General features: G+C 29.1%; 2 protein-coding genes across 3 annotated transcripts; both read right to left on the bottom strand.

Moving 5' to 3' along the window:
* Positions 1-12,614: 12,614 nt before the first annotated feature.
* Positions 12,615-17,160, bottom strand: LOC123259944 (hepatocyte nuclear factor 3-beta-like). The gene is made up of 2 exons (XM_044720780.1): positions 16,741-17,160; positions 12,615-13,950 (listed from the first exon to the last, which is right to left on the bottom strand). Exons 1-2 carry the CDS (start codon positions 16,957-16,959, stop codon positions 12,856-12,858), a joined length of 1,314 nt encoding a protein of 437 aa, XP_044576715.1. The 5' UTR covers positions 16,960-17,160; the 3' UTR covers positions 12,615-12,855.
* Positions 17,161-17,881: 721 nt separating this feature from the next.
* LOC123259946 (geranylgeranyl transferase type-2 subunit beta) lies at positions 17,882-20,410 on the bottom strand. Of its 2 annotated transcripts, XM_044720783.1 has the most exons (6): positions 20,354-20,410; positions 20,121-20,225; positions 19,684-20,040; positions 18,867-19,011; positions 18,217-18,392; positions 17,882-18,117 (listed from the first exon to the last, which is right to left on the bottom strand). In XM_044720783.1, the coding sequence occupies exons 1-6, from the start codon at positions 20,354-20,356 to the stop codon at positions 17,905-17,907; spliced, it is 999 nt and encodes a 332-aa protein (XP_044576718.1). In that variant the 5' UTR covers positions 20,357-20,410; the 3' UTR covers positions 17,882-17,904. The 2 variants fall into 2 exon arrangements, with proteins under 2 accessions (XP_044576718.1, XP_044576717.1); XM_044720782.1 differs by lacking the exon at positions 20,354-20,410 and having other exon boundaries at positions 20,121-20,252.
* Between the last annotated feature and the right edge of the window lie 1,013 nt (positions 20,411-21,423).

The following is a 21,423-nucleotide window of genomic DNA, read 5'->3' on the forward strand; positions in this document are numbered from 1 at the left end:
TCAAGCGAATCCTTTAAAGAAAATATAAATCACAATACGTGTTCAATAAATATCGAAATTTAAAAAGTAAAAAAAAATGTTCTGTACTAATTCTCAAATTTTTAAGTTCTAAGAGTTAAAAAATTACCCAATAGAAAATTTTTCGAGCTTTTTGAACTGTTAAATATTTGTTAATCTTTACAAAAATTTAGTTTTAATTTTATTTCTCAAAAAATCATTATGAATTTTTATAAAAAAATTTTTTTAAGCAGAATAATGTAATCTGAATCTAATTCTTAATTGGAAGCATCAAAAATCAAAAATTATCATGACAATCCTATAAAATACCATAAATAATTATTTCCACACATTTATTTTATTAGTAAGGATAATTTGTCTGTGATTTGAGTGAGAAGGAGCAGATGAGGGAGATGAGGAAGATGAGACCACAATAACACAACAGTGAGTAGTGTCTCGAAGCAAGTCAGCACACAAAAGCCAGCGTTAAACCATTCGGTCTGATGTAGCTAATTTTTTCTGGTTCGGTTTTGCGGCGGCATATCCCTGCCGAGGAATTCCATCCATCAGCCAAGGCTAGCCCGTGTTAGTTATAGGCACTCTTGGTGTTAGGTATAGGGCACACACATATTTACAAATATTGCGTTGTGAGCTACGGGAAGCTGGTTGCCGATGCCTCGGGGATATGTTCAGGTAGGTACATGTACAGTAAGACGGCCAGGGGCCAAGGGAAATGGCGATAGGGATGGGGATGGGGATGGGGTGAGAACGAACGCCAAGAAGTAAAAGGGAAAAGACTCGTCTCTCCTCACCTCACCTCCACCGCCATCTCCTCCAACTCAGGTGTTGGTGACCAGACACTCAGGCAACAACACCATCACACTCAGACCTGGTAATCTCCCGGTCTTCCCTCTTCATCTCACTCAAGGCAACATACTTCACTCCTCACTCTTCATACCTTTAAATTTTTTATTACTTTCATTTCATCCTCAATCTCTTCTCTCCCTCTCACTCTCATTCGCTCCTCACTCTAAATGCCATTATCATGTCATAATATCGATGCAAACTTGTCCATTATCCTGAGCTATTCTCGGCTTAACCAGAATTTATTCCTTCTTATCTTCAATTTTTGTGATCATAAGTACGCAATGGAATTTTTTGTTAAAATAAAGATTTATGATAAACAGATACAAAGTTTTTTACTCAAAATTTTAATTTCAAGTTTTTGAAATATTTTATTGTTTAAATTTACTCCGAAAATAATTTTCTCATGACTTAAAATTTGAATTCCGCTTAAAAAATAGGAGATACGATAAAATTGGTAAAGAACTTTTTTATAGAAAATTTCTTACAAGAAAGCTTTCTTATAATTTTTTGATATTTTTGATATTTTACCCAGAATTTTGATTTCAAACTACTGAAAATATTACACAGAAAAAAAGGTTCACTTGAGCCAAGAAAATATTTTTCTTCCTAATTATTTTCTTGAGCGAAAAAAAAATTTTTTTTTGACACAAGAAATTTCACTTATTCCAATAAAATTAATTTTCTTGCTTTAAGAAATACGTATCTTGATCCAAGAAAATTTATTTGTCAAGAAAATCTTGTTGTTTTGGAAAAATTCAGCTTCTTGCTCCAAAAAATTTAGTTCTTGATAGAAGTAAATTTTCTTGTCTTGAGAAAATTTCTCTCTTGCTCCAAAAAATTAAATATAAAGATAGAAGTAAATTTTCAGTAATATTTTTATTGATTAACATGTCAAATAGGAAGATCAAATAATATTTCATCATTTTTTTTCATTCAATATGTATAATTGCACGCTAAAATAATATAAAATGGGTATCAAATATTCAAGAGAAAAATTTTCTCAAGGTGAGAAAATTTTTTTCTCAGCTGAAGTAAGTGGCGCTGCTTCCCTAAAGTATCTAAAAATCTTGATCAAATATAAAAATTTATTGTATCAAGTATTTATGATAATTTGAATTAAGAAAAAATAACTTCCACCAAGAATAGAATTTAAAGAAAAATTTTTACTTCGGCCAACACTACTTCGGTCTTTCTTCAGACATTCGAAAATTTTTTTGAGCCAAGAATTTTGTTCTCCAGTCAAAGAATTTTACTTTCTGTGTATACACAGAAAATAAAATGTTGTTGAATCAAGTATATATTTTTAAAGAACTTAATATTCTTGGTTTGAGTAGAAAAATTCTTGATTTAAGAAAATTTTATTTAATTCAAGAATTTTTCGTCTTGATTCAAGACAATTACCCTCTTAAAAATTATATTCTTGGTTCAAAAATTTTTCTCTTGAATCAAGTTACTTTTTTTTTTCTGTGTATTGTTCAAATTTGCTCTGAAAAAAAATTTTCTTATGAGTAAACCTTGAATTCAGCCTAAAAAATGAAAGATACGATAAAATTGATAAGAATCTTCTTTACAGAAAATTAAATTCCCGTTAGAAAAGCTTCCTTATCATTTTTTGATATCTCTCATATTTAATCAGAAATTCAAACAAATAATTTTGAATGCTCAAAAGATCAATGATATCGAGAATCTTCTCATTGTAAATTAGAAAATAATCTCCAGCGCGTATCCGGACACTAATTAGCCGGTGTATAAACAAAATAACTCAGCAATACATTGTTTTTAATGAACAAAGCTGCAGAAGTTGAGTGTAATTCCGGGAAAGCGGTTATTGACGCCTTGAAGTTATTCCGATTCTCGAAAGTATTGAGGCGTTTGTGTTGGTAACACTCCTCGATACAAACATACACAACATATACAAGAATATGTACTCTCAGAGAGTACTGCCGACAAATTGGTACCCAGCGGATTATTCATGGCATTACGATGTGCGGCGTTCGCACTTGTACACTCAGAAAAGAGTAAGAAAATAATAAAAGTAAAAATAATAAAAGAAGAAGACTTGGTACCAAAGAGCGGCTGGTATCATAACAAGGCTCAAAGTATAAGTAACTCTGGTTACCGTGCTGGGATGCGATGAGTAGACTCGATGAGCCCTCCTTGCTGTACCGAGAGGAGTTTTAGTTATATATACACTCCACTGCCAATGAGAATAAGTATATAACTCGCAAAGATGGAGGGAAAAAGAGGGATACCAAGAGTTTAAGAAAGAGCAACTTGTTGTTCAACAATATGTGTGAGCAAGTATCAGTGTCTAGATATAGTTTTCTCCACTCCTATTATATTCAGAGGACGTACCAACTAAACTCACTACTCACTACTTACTACAGCGAATTATTCATTTAACATTTATGCTCGTACTACTATTATATCTACCTACACCTATATATAAACTTACATATATTTCACACTTGCGCACTTATGGTACTGTATTATTCGCACTTGGGTTAAACCACCAATTATTGACAGTTGATTTTGTTTTTATGTCCATTTCATTGCCAGAGATCTGGAAATTCAATAATAAATGGATTTTGAAATTTGGGTCTGGGCCCATAACCTGTTATATGATGAATTAATGTCACTAGATGATAAAAATTTATAAATAATCTATAAGAAAAATTTTGTGGCCAGAGTATTTATATGATAAAATGGGTTTTTATGGTTAAATTTGGTATCGTAAAAGTCTTGACCTGGAGTTGTGCCTTTTCAAGGTTTCATATCGTTCTCACCAGTAGTCAATTTATGATGATAAGTATTTAGGCTGCATTCAAAAATGCTCTATCTCTAGATACATAATTAAGAAATGACCTTGTATCTTGTAAGCGATTGACATTTTTAAAGATATAAGCTCATCTTGATGTTACACTCATCGAGACCTTTCATTTAAGTACCCACATCAATATTTCATATATTTATATATATTACATATATGTATATATGAAAAATATATCAAAATGTATATGGGTACTCAAATGAAAGCTTTTGATGACTGTAACAACGGGATGAGCTTATATCTTTAAAAAGGTCAATAGTTAAGAAAGTACAGTGCAATTTAACATAATTAAAAAAAGACCTTGTACCGTGTGAACTATTGACATTTTTAAAGATATAAGCTCATCCCGATGTTATACTCATCAAGAGCTTTCATTTGAATACCCACATCAATTTTTCATTTATTTTATATATTTATATATGTATATATGAATGTATGAAAAATATATCAAAATGCATGTGGGTACTCAAATGAAAGCTTTGGATGAGTGTAACATCGGAATGAGCTTATATCTTTAAAAAGGTCAATATAGTTAAGAAAGTACAGTGCAATTTATCATAATTAAAGAACGACCTTGCATCTTGTGAAATATTGACATTTTTAAAGATATAAGCTCATATTCATGTTGCACTCATCAAGAGCTTTCATTTAAGTACCCACATGAATTTTTCATATATTCATATATATTATGTATATGTATATATGAAAAATATATCAAAAATGCATGTGGGTACTCAAATGAAAGCTCTTGATGAGTGTAACATCAGAATGAGCTTATATCTTTAAAAAGGTCAATAGTTAAAAAAGTACAGTGCAATTTAACAAAATTCACTATTTAATAAAGCAAAATTTTATTTATTTATAGTTTAATGGCAGTCACATAGTGGCTGCAAAGTTGCTAATTCTAATAAAAATTCTAGTCTAATTTTTATAATATCAAAAATTGATTCATGTATTATTTTACTGAAAATGTTCTTTTATAAATTGGTGATTTTATTATTAGTGATAACATTATTTTTAAAATTTATATCATTTCCCATTTAAAAACAAAAAAAAGTTTCTTTACACCAGAAAAATTTGTTACTAGGACCATAACCTGTAAAATTATAAATCAAAGCTTTTAGATGGTCAACTTAAGTTTAATAAAATTTATAAGCAATTAATTAAGCCACTAATTAAATCAAACAATTATATAACTTGAAATAAATAAATAAATCTAGAAAATTTATTTTTATAGCATCAATAATTCGAGCTTGTACCTAACAATTTATTTTGAGCCAATAAGTTGATAGTATTGTTACTATTGCAATATTGTATCACATATTACAGGGTTTATTTCATTGTAACATTTTTGCCGGTGAGAAAGTACTCATATCGACATTGATATTAAATTATACATTCATCGATATAGATACATTTATGAATAGGAAGTGAGGAGCGAGTTGAGTTAAGCAAAGTACAGTGTAAGGAAAAAGAGTAATAAAGGGTTTAGCGTTTCTCGAAATGATAAAGTTTACTGCGTGAGATTTTTATTGGAATCAGCCAATAAATATTGGAAATAAAAATAGAATAAAATAGATAATAGGATTACGGTGAAAAAGTGTATCTTTGTTGCTGCATATACTTGCCCAGACCTAGGTGTATACTTACGCTATTACTGGTAGTTTCAGCTGCTGAATTATTAGGCGAGCGAGCAGCTTGCAGACATATTAGAGCGTTACATATCGAACGGTGTCTATTACACATTCAGTCGATAACCCAACTAATTTTATTTATACGCTTCTTTTCTTTATTTTTGTGTACGGCTTTAGATAAAACTATCCACTAATGCAAACTATATTTGCATTCACAGCCATAATTATTAATACAAAGAGCTCTAACAATAAGTATAGCCTAGAGGCTCCATATCAGTATATTTATTTTCAATGACATATTCTTCGAATCAAAAATCTCTAATTAAAATCCACCAGGCACTTATTTTATTTCTCATAAATTTATTTCTTCAGAAATATAATTATTGTTATTGAAAGTCATGTTTTCTTTGTGTTGAAATTTTTTGTTGAGTTAATTGTTAGCGAGAAGGGAAAAGGGTAGGTTGTGGTGAGTCTAGAGCTCTACTATTTTATTCCCCTGCACGCCTCCCCTATTTTAAATATTTATATCTTTTATTTTATTTCTGTGTACTTAGTTACCGTTTTTTTCTTGGGAAGGTGATTTATAAATAACACCCTTGAATAAAAATAATTTCTTTATTATTAAATATTTTTATTGTGGTATTTTTCCCCTTGTTTCTTTTTTTTTTTTTATTTAATTGTGAGTTGAATTTTTTAATGCTTGAATATTTTTTTGTCGGTAGGAAAAATGAAGTTTTGTTTATGAACAAAGGGATGAAATTTTTTCTTTCGATGGAATTGAAGTTAAAAAATTACTTGCAACCTTGCAGTCACTAATGTGACTGCCGAAACTTGCGAACTGTAAATAAATAAAATTTTGCTTTATTAAATAATGACTTTTGTTAAATTGCACTGTACTTTCTGTACATAGGGATGAGCTTATATCTTTAAAAATGTCAATGGTTCACATGATACAAGGTCCTTTCTTAATTATGTTAAATTGCACTGTACTTTCTTAAATATTGACGTTTTTAAAGATATAAGCTCATTCCGATGTTACACTCATCAAATCATTTTTACATGCATTTTGATATATTTTTCATATATATATATATATATATATATATATATATATATATATATATATATATATATATGAAAAATTGATGTGGGTACTCAAATGAAAGGTCTTGATGAGTGTAACATCGGGATGAGCTTATATCCTTAAAAATGTCAATAGTTCACGAGATACAAGATCATTTCTTGATTATGTATCTAGAGATAGTATTTTTGAATGCAGCCTAAATACTTATAATAAATCCCGCATGGAAAAATATATATGCTAAAAATATATGCAAATATATATTTTCACATATATTTTTTTTGCGCTAAATATATGTCCGCATATATGTTCACATATATGTGCGCATATAAATGTCTAGAGATACACAGAAAAAAATTTAACTTGAATTAAGAAAATAATTTTGAAAAATTTAACTTTCTTGATTTGAGTAAAAAAATTTTCAAACTCAGAAATTTTTTTTTCAGTCTATGCTTACATATATGTCTACATATATGTAAGCATGTATATCTGCATATATGTCAGCATCTATGTGAAAAATATATGTTGACATATTTTTTTTTTGCGTAAATATATGCGGCATATATATTATATATGCGACATATATTTTTGACATATATATTTCTCCATGCGGGATTGACTATCGATGAGAATGATATGAATCAATTTTTATAATTTTATAATTCATATCAATTTTTTTATATTATACTTGAAATATTAGTTGAAAGTATAAGTGGAGTAAAATTTTTAGAAAAAATTATAATTACTTTCTTAAAAAATTGAATCATAAATTTCATCAATAAAATTTAAGATATTTATAATTTTTCTGTAAAATTTTTGAGACTATTTTCACTTCGAATTTTTTTTTTTGAGACCAAGTATCATAAAAATAACAATAATAAAATATTTTTTTTTTAATATTTAGAACATCTGCACCTAAAAATAAAAAAGTCTCGGTATTATCAGGAATCACACGGTGATTAAAATACAATTAGCGACCTCCAAGAAGACAGAGCCTGGACATAACACCCCGGTGGATACGCCCGGCGCTCGAGCGCGTCTAAAGTCCAAAATGCAATAACACGTAGCAGGTAAAGGTGAATTCTTTGGCGTGTGGATGACACCCACACGCGTTCTTCGCTCGAGTATTTTTTACACTTATATTTAACACTGAAGATGACTTGCCAGTTGAGAGTCTTTTCTCCGGAGCTGACCGTCCATAAAGTGTAATAAAACATCTCCTATCCCACCGGGTACGGGAACGGGAACGGCAAATGGCATTTAAACCGCGAGATCAATCGAAATCCATCAGATCTACAACCGTCTGCATTATGTTTCTATCGGTCACTTTCACGGTCAAAATTAAACCGGTGTCGTAAAAAACAAAAATTAAATTAACCCCGAAAAAATGAGTAATTGAAAATCTTTTCATTTAAACAATTCGTCACACGGATTAACTGTGACTCTCGAAAATTTTATTTTACATTTCGCAAATTTCAACCAGATCGATTTTTATACTATAAAAAAAAAATAAAAATAAGAAGTAGATTATTTTATTATTAGATTCTCCGCAGGCAAGAGTTATTAATTGTGTGTATAAGATCTCGTGCGACCTCTAACTTGTTTTTGAGATTGCGTGACCAATTGTATACACTGTTAGCCATGTTAATGTAACGCAATCGGTAATTCACCTTTTTTATTTATAGAATACTATATGTTATCTGCTCTATCCATTACATTTCGCAAACTACTTAAATTATCAGTACAAGTGACTAAATAAATACTGCTAGACTGAAATTTTGGTAATTTAACTTAACTCTGTTGAGTCTAATTTATTTTATTTATACTTAATTTGAGTTACTGATGCATGAAAAATTTTTTTCTCAATTAACACTAATGGGATGCTCGAAAAAAAATATTAAAAGAAGTAAATATTATTTCCTTTTTTTTTTAGGAAATATTCATGCGAAAAAAATCGACCAACCGAGAATAATTTTTAGTTAAAATAAAATTTTTTATTAAAGTTAAATAATACTTTTTAAAATTCAAAAATTTATAAATTTTTGTTGAAATTAAAATATATTAATAAAAAAAAATAATTATTAAAAAGAAAAAATTTTGGAGCAAGAAAATAATTTTGCAAAATATTTTTTTACTTTTCAAGTAAAAAAATTTTGAAAAATAAAATTTAATTTTTTTTTAAATTCAGTATCATAATTTTAAATTAAAAATTTTTTTACAGAAAATTTTCATCAGTATATTCACTACAAAACTAAAATTAAAGCTCCCATGAAAAATTAAAAAATTTCAAACTTTCTCTTCGTAAAATTTTCAATTTTTCTAATTCAGAATTTTTAATAAATATTCATCAAACTTAACTTATTGTCAAAAAAAGAAACCTCTATTTCCCTAAACGCTTTATATAATACCCAATTTTATAGACATATTACTCAAAAATTTCTATTTCAGATTGATTTGACTCGTAAATAATAAAATTCCCCATAAATAATAAGATTCTCAACAACATAGCTTAATTATATCATAACAATAATATCAATAATCATCATAGACATCACAAAAAATAAAAACTATTTATAATCTAAAATCTAACGGACGAAATAAAGATAAATAGCCGGTTTTGTACTTGAACAATAACCGATTTATAATCGTTTAGCGTTTTCATACAAGTATACCGATAATGCGTGAGAGCTGTCAGTGCAATAATAGTATTCAATAAGAATATTTCGGCACATATGTACTCTTGTATCACCTCGAATTTTTTTTTGTAACACTTCCCGTCATCGAATACACCCGTCAAAAGTCTATAATATTATATTATATTATATTATATTATATTACATTATATCCAGCACCGTGACAAGGATATATAGTCGGATAAATATATGATATAATATAAATATAAATATAAAAAAATAATACCAATATTAATATAATACAGAGATGTTTACTTGTGTGGATTAATCCTCTAATGTGTGTTAGTTCTGGGACATAGATGTACATGTATTTATTTTAATATTTTTTTCTATATATCTGTTTCTGTTATGTGGATGCTGGAGATGATGATCAACCTGAGCGAGCAGTATCATACACGGAAGAAGTGGGCTCTGGGCTTACCAAACAAATTATATGCGCTCGAACTAATGATGATTTGTTTAACTTTGCGGCTGGCTTCAAAGCTGACGACCGACCGACGGAGGCGTATACAATATAATATACCTATGCCTATATTATATTATATATTATATGATATACATATATAATCCATGAGTGGGAAGAAAAAGGTGATCTGAGATATAAAAGAAATAATCGAGTGTAAAAGGGAAATAAAAAGAAGAAAAGAAGAAAAGGTGACTAGTACTAAACTAATATATGATATATTTATATGGATGATTCTCTGTAAAAATGTTTTTTGCTGTCCCAGGGATTTTTAATAAAAAAATTGTTATTTTGTTACTAAAAAAAATTTATTACAAAAGTAAAAAAATATTTCTATTTGGAGCATTGAAAACTAAAATGAAATAAATTTTGGTTTTTTTTGCTATAAATTCGTAAACCACCGAAATATCAGTCCCTTGGGCTGTCCGATTCCCAAAATTAAAACGTTAAGATTAAATTTTAAGTTATTCGTCCATAATATATAATTTGGTCCATAATGTTTATAAACTTAATTAGTTAACTAACAATCTTCTTCAATAAAAAGTACCGAAAATTAATTTGTTTCATTAAATTTATTAAACCAAAGTTTGTCCCAGGCATTTTAAGATCAGTTCCCTGCCAAAAGTTCAATGCCAAAAAAAAAATCCAGCGTGTTATTTTACCTTTTGTAAGGTTTATAAGGATCTAACTAGCCTTGAGTTAATAACCATAGGGCTGTTAGCGCTTTATCGGCATTTTATTTAGTGTCAAGCACCGTTTGTGCTGGAAATATGTGTTTGGGCCACTTCAAAACTCAGTCCCCTGGCAGCTATTTTTATTTATAATTTATTTATAAAATTGGATCCATAAGTCTTGATATTATTCTAATTTATGTAAGCATTCATTGAGAACTTGAAAAGTTGAATGCATTGAAATAGTTTGCTTGATTTTTCTCAATTTGATAAAAAAAAAAACAGTTCCCTGGCAAGCAGTCCCCTGTCATGTTATATGGAAAAAGATACACAAATACACTGATAGAAGGATTTATTTGTATTAAATAATATTTGTTAATAATTAACAAATCCTTTATTAGAGATCACTTTTTAGTATTAAATAAATATTTCTTACACTGATAAAAGGATTTCTTAGTATTTAAAAGGATTTCTTTGTATTTAAGAAATCATTTCTCAAACATCATTTCTTAGTATTTAAAAAATATTTCTTAGTATTTAAGAAATATTTCTTAAATTCTAAGAAATATAAATACTAAGAAATATTTCTTAAATACAAAGAAATATTTTTTAAATACTAAGAAATATTTTTTAAATGCTAAGAAATGATTTCTTAAATACAAAGAAATCTTCTTAAATGCTAAGAAATCCTTCTATCAGTGTAGTATTTAAAATGATTTATTTGTATTTAATAAATCTGATATTCATTTATTAAATATTAATAAATCTTTTTAAATACTAAGAAATATTTGTTAAGGACTAACAAATGGCTTCCAATGAATGATTTGTTAAATATTAACAAATCTTTTTAACTATAAACAAATCCTTCTATCAGTGTATCGAAAAAGCAAAAATTAACTCGGCTGTTTATTTATTATGATTAAGCTGATAGTTTTGTAGCCCTTGTTAATTTTTTTTCTAATAAAATCAAAAATAATTTGGTCGGACAATTTTGTACAAATTTAAGACGGCCTTACAGAGAATCACCCATATATATGTTGGAAATAAAAGCCAGGATCTGGACTTTACTCTACTCTATAGCTGGTCAGTTTGATTGAACCTGCTATGAGAAGAGCTAATATAACTATGAGAATGTAGCAGAAGTAAAGTTAGATCGCTGAAGTAAAGCTGAAAAGGGTCGCTCCGATCAACAGTGACCCTCTTGGGTTCGGAATGATCATTCCCGGACTGGTATGGGGCCAATCTACACTACAATGACTTAAAAAAAATATATATGTGTGTAGTATATTATATATAATATATAATAACTGAAGCGCGGTTTAAAAGTCTTAATGACAGTAAATATTATTCATTCGGTTTTTTATTTGGAGATTATTAATGCCTCTGCTTTTAGTACATATTGATAAATAAATAAATAAAAAACTTTAATTTATATTTATATATAATTTATGTATAATGTTTATATATATAGATATATACATATATGCTGTGGATATATGTATATGATATCTGTACAATAATTTATTAATTCGAATATTATTTGAGTCGCTACATTTTACAAATATTATCTTTTTTTTTTTATTTTATTATTTCGCGTGATACAATAAATTTATAAATACTGCAAAAACAAATAAGTCAAAATATTTATTTATTTACTCAAGTCTTTTGGTTTATTTTGTTTATTTATTTTCCGCTTTACTTTACGATTATATGTTTTATTTATTATTATTAATGTTTATATATGTCTAGATTTATTTATTACTTTTTTTTTAAATTTTGAGTCATTTATTTTTACAGGAGTCATTTATTATTATTTATAATTTTTTGATACTAAGAGAAAAAAATTTTAATCTCATAAATAATTTTTTTAGACATTAATAATAATAATTTTTTAATTTAATATTTTTTTAAAAATAAAAAAATATTAATATTTCTAAAAATTAAAAAATTTCTCTCAATTAAATAATCAAAAATTTTATAAAAAAAAAATTTTTCCTGCAAGCTTATCACAAAAAAAAATTTTTCTCTCAATGCGTATCACAAAAAGATAGCCAACAAAAATTCACAGAAAAGATAAAACAAAAGTTTACAACCAAGTATCACGGAAATTACAAAATATCGTCAACTTCCTACTAGATCCAGAGATTATAGTCTTATTATTCGTTTTTCCCCAGTACTGTCATTACAATTCTCGTCCATACATGCATACATAATATAATATAAGTATCCAACATATATAATAACTAGAACGTCTATAACGACGACGACGACGACGACAATAACTCTGAGCAACACGTTTTACCATTTAAAATATTCAGTGTAGCACGTTTATAATCATCACAGCATTCTCTGGTACACGCTGAGCGCATAACCAGATAACTAATCTACTAACATAACATAACATAACATAACATAACATAATAATAACAGTAGTATCATTACAGAATTATATATACATTACATTGTATGCAGTATGTTTAGTTAGGATATAGGCACTTTGCCCGCGAGTCTCTTATCGATCCCTCCCACAGCAAACAACTCAACTATCAACCACCTTTTCTCAATACAAGACTCTAACTGTCCAGAAAAAAATCCACACAATTAATCCAATTGTTTTCTTCAAGTGGCAGCTCCAAAAGGCGCCCTACCAGGATGCTCAGCCACATTGATAGGATAACCAGCATAAAGCGGCCTCGGAATAAGCAGCCCGTTTTTGTTATTGCTTATCCTAACAGAAGAGTCACTATTGCTACTATTACTATGATTACTAACACTACTGCTACTGCTACAATTGTCCTTAATAGAAACCTTGTCGTCCTCATCGGGCGCAATTATATTCTCAATCGTAAAAGGTTTTTTGGTTTTTTTAAGACGACTTTGACTCATCGATTTGCTAGAATTCGATACCGGAATCACAGTCGCTTCGAGACTAGGTGACGTCTGAGGTGTCCGCTGGTCGATCCCGAGGACCACGTCGGTTCCGTCGGCATAGCTGGGCGACAGCCTTGGAGAAGAGTAAATTTTCGGGGAATGAGTGTGGGAATAACTCTTGCAGTTTTCCTCCTCGTAGACTCTGTCCCTGTAGATTCCTCCGGAAAAACTGCGGTCTCTGAAGCCCAGGTCCTCCCGAGGGTCACTTATGAGAGGCTGTCTGCTGCCCGACTGAAGATAGCTCGGCAGGGGACCCATATAAGGCCCGTTGAACCCCGAAAATGCCCAATTTCCAGTTTGGAGGAGAGTTGTCGCGTCGTAGGAGCGATTTACTTCTCCAACTTCGGACAATCGTTGGCGAGTTTCAGGGGAGAGCAAGTAATATCCCGGGGGAGGTGCTACGGGGAGCGAATTCGCAGAGGCTGGCTCGGGCTGGGGTGTCTCGAGCCCATAACCTGTTGCAGAGGATGAAGCCATCATTCTTCTTTCCTGAAGCTCCCAGCGGAGGAGATCTTCTCGCAGGCGGTGCAGGTTCGCGGCGTTTAAACTCCCGGAGCTGGAGGATGCTGGAACCCCGGATATCGGCTCCGCGGCTCCGTGGGCTGGCGGTGGCATCGCTGAAGCCAGCGCTTGCAGCTCGGTTTTCAGAAGTTCTTTGTCGGGTTTGTGCAGTTTGAAGCGCTTTCTTCGCCGGAGGAGGGACCCGTTTTCGAACATCGAGAGCGCTGCTGGGTGCAGTGCCCAGTAGGCTCCTTTGCCCGGTCGGTGTGGACCCCGAGGCACCTGCAATTATTTGTTTGTTAATTATTATAAGAAGATTTATGAGGAGTTTGGATGTTGGAGATTATTTTATATTACGATTGTATTACTGAGCTCTGTTTTGTTAAGCATATTTTTTTATTGTAATCGCAGACTTGTTTATATATTTACAGATAATAATTTTTTATTTGAATGATATTTGTCAATTTGTGTATTATTTAAGTGACACGTGTGTCTGCGGTGATGTATGCACAGCTGAAGATAAAATAAATTATTCTTTTTGTTATTGTTAATATGGAATTTAATTTGGATTATTGGGCTTTTATATTTTATGCTATTTTTTTATGTTAAATTCACACTGTTTTGTTAAAAGTAATTAATCTCAGTCTCTGCTGGTGACATTTTTGACTTTAATTTAATTTATTTAAATTCTAAAGAGAGTATGAAGATTTATTTTATTTATGGACGCGAATTTTATAATGGCTTAGGGTTGAAAGGATATTGATTTAGAAAAACTGACTTGATATATTTAAGAGGAAAATATTGAAAAGTAGAGTTTATTTATTGGAGAATTTTTCTATTTGAATTAAAATTATAAAATTTTTTGGAGTTATTTTTTTTTTTTTTATTGGAATTATTTTTCAATTAAGATTATTAAATTTTCTGACAAAGATAAAAATGTATAATAATAAAAAAAAAAATTTATGCTTCTCCTTTCATTTAAAAAAAAATACATTTATCGCCTCCATTTTTTTCAACCCTAATTTTAAATTTATATTTTATTGAATTTTTACTTGATGCAAAAAATTATTTATTATTTCTTTACTAATAAAATAAATTTCATTTATCACTTCCATTTTTTTTTCAACCCTAATTTTAAATTTTAAATTTATATTTTATTAAATTTTTACTTGATGCAAAAAATTATTTATTACTTCTCTATTAATAAATTAAATTAATTTTATTTAGAAGAAATAATTTTGATCAAGAAATTTATTATAAAGAATTTTTTGGTCTAAAATCAAGTAAAATAATTTTTGCACCAAAAAATTGTTCTTATTTTAAGGCAAAAAAATTGTACGAAATAATTTTAATTCAAGACTTTTAAAAAGAAAATTATTTTGACGAATTTTAATGTCTTGAATCAAGTCTAAATTTTTCAACCAAGGATTCTAAAAAATGTAGTTAAAAAAATTTTCTCTCGAATCAAGTTAATTTTTCCATGACCGTAAATAATTTAGTGACTCGATCAGTGTTACTCGTTACATATCAAACATACACCGGAGATTTATAAAAATAATAATGAATAATTTAACAAGGTGGCTGAGATAATATTTTCGATCGACAGAGATTATTATAGAGAAAGGTTGATTTAGCAATATTCACACCGTGAACGGTGTTCCGCCGACACACACCGATATAAATCACACAACGTTCAATAAATATCTCTGTTTAAAATAAAAATGCCTGCGGTCACCCACGTACTCAAGAACCAACCGATTTACGATCTCTAAAACGTCTATCCATATACATACCTAACACACATACGTAAACTCTATTTACCACATATGGCCCGTATACACACAAGCTTCTAATGTATCTTTGAAAGGCAATTGCCACTGAATATTAACCATTAAAACATCAATATTACAGAACTAATAATTTCAGTATTAAAACAAATAAATAACACTTGCCAATTGAATTAATTATTTCCTCATAATCTCTTTGCTTTAATTATCATTTACAAGCAATTTTAATATTAATAAAACACTTTGTACGGGTTAATTTATAGCAAATAAATTCTTAACTTTTTCTGTAGTTGCATTTGCAAGTAAGGTAAAAGCCTCAATATATGATCATGTACCAGTATATGATCTCTCCATGTATTTGTATATCTATATTCACAAATATAGGTATACAAATATAGCAACTTGTTAATTCTATTATTCAACAATACTGTTTCATATTTCATATCTTCAAAATTAAACAAAAAAAATCCCACAATGATAAAAAAATTAACTTGACTCAAGAGCCAAAATCTTAAACCAAAAATACTATTTTGAAGAAAATAATTTTCTTGAGTCAAGAGAATTAATTCTTAAGACAAGAAAAATTTACTTGAATCAAGAATAATTTCTTGACTCAAGAATTTATTCTATTGACTCAAAAAAATCATTTTCTTCAAAATGGTATTCTTGGTTCAAAATTTTGGCTCTTGAGTCAAGTTAATTTTTTTATAAGTGCACATATGTTTCGTAATTTTGAGCCTTCGGCAACCAATTTCAACTTTTGTATTAAAATCCTTGCTCCTATTTAAATTCCTCTAACTTTAAATTTCCACCGATCTAAAGTATCTTTCTGGCATTTTAGATAATTACAACCTCGCCTAGAGTTTAAATATGTGTGCTTGTTATGTATATTAAATATAATATATGATAAAATCGACATTTAGACTCTGAAATAGGTGCGAAAATACAAACTCGATTGGCAGGTGCAAAACAGATGGTCAAAAGAGTATAATGATATGATTGCCGACGGACCGAATTCACACCTTGCATATATACTCCGTCTAAATTATTTAATTTATAAATAAATCACCGGCTAATTAGAAAAATGATATTTAGCTCTGCACCGAACCGCCTTTTTTTTTTAATTCTCTCATCCACACTTATGCATTATTAATAAAAGAAGCTATTACGGCAATTAAACCCAGGAAACGCCGGTGATAAATACATCTAGCGCAATAATACAATGTTAATATAAAATATTTATTTATTTATTTATTAATATATTATTAATTAAACAAAAACTTACCTTGATAAAACAATCATTGAAGGACAAATTGTGTCTCAAAGAATTTTGCCATCTTCTTGTGTCTTTGCGGTAGTACGGAAATCTATCGGCAATAAATTTATAAATTTCCGCTAGGGGTAACATTTTGTCGCGAGATGACCAGATTGCCATTGCTGTCAGCGATATGTACGAGTAGGGAGGCTTTTGGTCCCCATAAGTATCTCGCGACGGTCGAGGCATTATTTAATTAATTTTTTTTCCACTTTAGGAGTTTAATTATTCAGCAACAGCTAGATAAAATCATTTATTTTATCAAGAAAAATTCACATTATTCACTGTTGATATTTTATCATTATTAATAATAATAATAATTAAAAACAATGCACAGTGGTATCCAGTATTAATAAATGCACTTGAAATAAATTAATAAATGTCACTGCACTTAAATTAATAAAATTAATCACAGTACACGCGCGCTTTTAATTATCAATAATGTAAATTGTTTTAAACAACAAGTACTTGGGATTGAGAGCTTGAAGGTAGAACATGAAATGATGATCGTTATAAGAATCAACAAATATACAGCTCCCACGTTCGGAGCTACTAAAACACTGCCGGTTTGGTATCCCCACACCCCCGCTGTTTGAATGTTCGCGGACTTGAGGCAGTGCGCGCGCAGTTTGATTCGAGGGATCTGACTGGCTGGGCATTGGTTCGAGTGAATGCGACCCAGGGTGAGCTCCGGGAATGTAATTACCTGGTTTGTTTGCTGTCTACCAATCGCTCGCTGGCTGATGGAGAACAGGACAACCTACTAAAGTTAGAGGGGCTCTTCTCGAGTGTGCGTACTTCACTGTCCGTGAGATGCTATCGGTCGTTTCAACCCCTGGTCTTTCTTTCAATTATACCTTTTGTTGGATTTACCGAGGCGGAGCTTTTTACTCCGCCTCACTTGCTAAAGATCCAACTTGGGTATTTTAGGCCAGGAATTGTTTATTTAAAAAAATTTATCTGGGAATTTTTATGGTCGGAACTAATTTTTTTATTAAAACTTTACTAATTATTTCTTCTTGCTTTTTTTCTAGAAGTTTTATTTTTTTAGAGAGAAAATTGAATTAAAAAGTGGTGAGAGTCTTTTTAAAATTAAAATCAATGATAATAATTGTTTTTGAAGAAGTATTTTATTTATCTCAATAGAATCGTAGCTTTTACACCCATTCTTTCGATTACATATTCAGGCATACAAAATACGGGGTTGATTGGCTTGACTCGTGGATCGGCTTCTAAAAGCGAAATGGCTCCTAAACCGAATAAAGTGTGGAATGGATCGACCATGTCGCCGGGACGATCGCTAAATCCACCGGTTTCAGTGTCTTGACAAGCTAAGATGAACTCGACCTGAAGAATTAAATTAAATATTGAAATTAATTAGTTACAATTTTGTATAGTTTTAATTTTTCATGAGATAATTATGGGGAAAATTTTTTTGTTAACTACCAGCTTGTTCTTATCAATCCAGTGCAATCGGCCGAGAATCGTTAAAGAAGACAAGACCCACCAGGAGTAACAGACATCTGGTAACTTCTCGGGCCGACCGTTCAAGCCACCGGATGGTAACTGTCGCTCGCAAAGCCACCAGCCTAGTCTATCGACATCCACCAAGTCGAGGCGATCTACAAAAGGTATTTCATGTTTTATAAATTTAAAAAAAAATTTTTTTTTCAATAAATTAAAGATACTGATGATAGTCTAATTGTTATTGACTTTCATTTAGACAACATACTTAAAACGTTTGTTAATTTTTTTAATTATTTCAGATAAACTGAGCTATAATATTATTAGTTGAATCAGAACTAATAAATCAAATCGAATCAAGTCAGCTCTTTTATACTGTATTCCTTCGTTGATATTTTTTAGTTTTTTACGTTATTTTTTATCACTGTATCATTGAAAGCAATAATCTACTTCTATGGCAATATTATGTACTCACGTTTATAAGCTTATATATTTAATCGTATGTAATCAATCTGTATTTCAAATTGCCATTTGGCCTATGCCTTGGCATAAAATAAACAAAATCTAAATCTATAAATTCTTGAGATAAATATTGGACTGAAATATTTAATATTTGTTCAGTAAATAATTACCAGTAATTGATAGAAATCCTAAGCAACAATAAATTAATCCAGCATGACTTTCAGAACCTGGCTTGGAACCAAATCCACCATCAAAGTTCATGCAACTTTCGACAAATTCTACTGCTTTTTCTACGTCAATAACGTCTAGCTGTCCCTGTATTAAAAAAATAAATAATTATTAATTTTTAATCTATTACCTTGTATCTTGTGAACTATTGACATTTTTAAAGATATAAGCTCATACCGATGTTACACTCATCAAGACCTTTCATTTGAGTACCCACATCAATTTTTCATATATTTATATATATTATATATATATGTGTATATGAAAAATATATCAAAATGCATGTGGGTACTCAAATGAAAGGTCTTGATGAGTGTAACATCAGGATGGGCTTATATCTTTAAAAACGTCAATAATTAAGAAAGTACAGTGCAATTTAACATAATTAAGAAACGACCTTGTATCTTGTGAAATATTGATATTTTTAAAGATATAAGCTCATACCGATGTTACACTCATCAAGACCTTTCATTTGAGTACCCACATCAATTTTTCATATATTATATATATGTATATATCAAAAATATATCAAAATGCATGTGGGTACTCAAATGAAAGGTCTTGATTAGTGTAACATCGGGAAGAGCTTATATCTTTAAAAATGTCAATAGTTAAAAAAACACAGTGCAATTTAACAAAAGTCATTTTTTAATGAACCAAAATTTTATTTATTTATGGTTCATAAGTGACGGAAGTCACATAGTGATTGTAAGGTTGCTAGTAGAATATAAATTAAGATAGAAAGAGAATTAAATTTACCAGCAAAGCCAAAGTAGCAACAGCACAAAACGAGAATCTGGTGTCTATCTCGCCCCAGATATCACCAGCAAAGCTTCCATCTGGTTGCTGGCGTTCTTTTACATACTTGACAACTTTCTCAGTGTCAATTACATCTAACGCGTTGTACATACTTAGAATCTGGATGGCGCTCAAGGTGTAAAGCAGATGAGGGTCGTGCTTTATGCTGGGACCAATTCCACCACACTCGTGCTGGCACTGTTTTATAAAATCGAATATTTCGGCTTTGTCCATGTCTTCTAGACGGCCTACCAGGTCCAGGGCTGTCAGACCCCAGTAGACTCCTGACATTCTTAAATATTCAGTCATGACGTATGTCTGGAATTTTTACAAAATTAATTTTATACTTAAAATTTTAAGTAGAAAAAATGTTATAATAAAAAATAATAAACAATTACATAGTCGTCCTTGTCAGCACTGTATGATATGATGTAATTAGCGTGCATGTCTACGAGCAGCGGTGGAATTTCTTTTGGTAATACTACATCTTTTTTTGGTATTGCCTGGAATAGAAAAATTATATGAGTCATTTATTTAATTTTTTTTTTGACGTTTCTTTAAAAAAATAAATGTAATAATTGCAAAAATTGAAAAAATTATTTTTGTAATAATTTATATTAATTTAACTTACCATTTTGATAATTATATATTATATTTATGTATAATTTAAATATTAAATCATTATTTAGTAGGTTTAACCTCAATTTTTATTCACTTTCACTTTAATCACTTACAAAATGTTAAAATAATAATAAAAAATAAATTTATCAAAGAAATAAAATGATAATTTGATAAATATACAAAAAATAATTAATTACACTTATTTAAAATATATTACAAGTGGACAGATAGATATATTTGTTTATTTGAATAAATTATATATTTTTTTTACTATAGTCGAGTGAGTACAAAGTATACCTAATTGCGCAGTACTTTAGCGCGAAAAAAGAATATTTAAAACTAGTGTATTTTTTATTTAATTTATAAATTATTTATGGAGTTAACTTTCGTATATTTATTTATTTTTATGACACTGAAGTTGACAGACATTAAAAAATTTTTTTATAATTTTATGGCAATTAAATTATTATAAAAAAAAAATTTAATTAAAAAATTCCACATGTGAAAATTGATAAAAACTACAAGTGAAAATTTTTAGAATTTTTTTATTATAAAAATTTTTAAAATTGACAGCTGACAACTAACTTCAGTATCATTTATTTTTATTATTTATTGAATATGATAATGATAATAATTAACTTTTAATAATTATTTCTTTTAATTTCAATAAATAAAAAATATTTATGAGATTAAAATTAGCAGTCATTTAAAAATTTTTTAATTTTATTTATTAAAAAAATTCCAAAAAATTATTATTAAAAAATTATATTTTTTATTTTTTAAAATTTCTACATGTCAATTTTTTTTTTCTAATTTATTTGCTATTAAATTTTTAAAATTATTAAATATATGCTAAATTAATATCCATAAAATATTATTAAAATTAATTTAGCAGATATTTGATAATTTAAAAAATATTTTTAACAAATAAATAATGGCAAAAAAAATTGACATGCAAAAATTAAAAAATCCAATTTTTTAAAAATAATTTTTGGGACCAAATTTGTTTGTTAAAAAAAATTAAAAAATTGTCAAGTAACTTTAATTTCATTAAAATATTGATTTAAAAAAAATTCCCGC

Source organism: Cotesia glomerata, linkage group LG2, assembly GCF_020080835.1.
Source record: "Cotesia glomerata isolate CgM1 linkage group LG2, MPM_Cglom_v2.3, whole genome shotgun sequence".
Lineage (NCBI taxonomy): Eukaryota > Metazoa > Arthropoda > Insecta > Hymenoptera > Braconidae > Cotesia > Cotesia glomerata.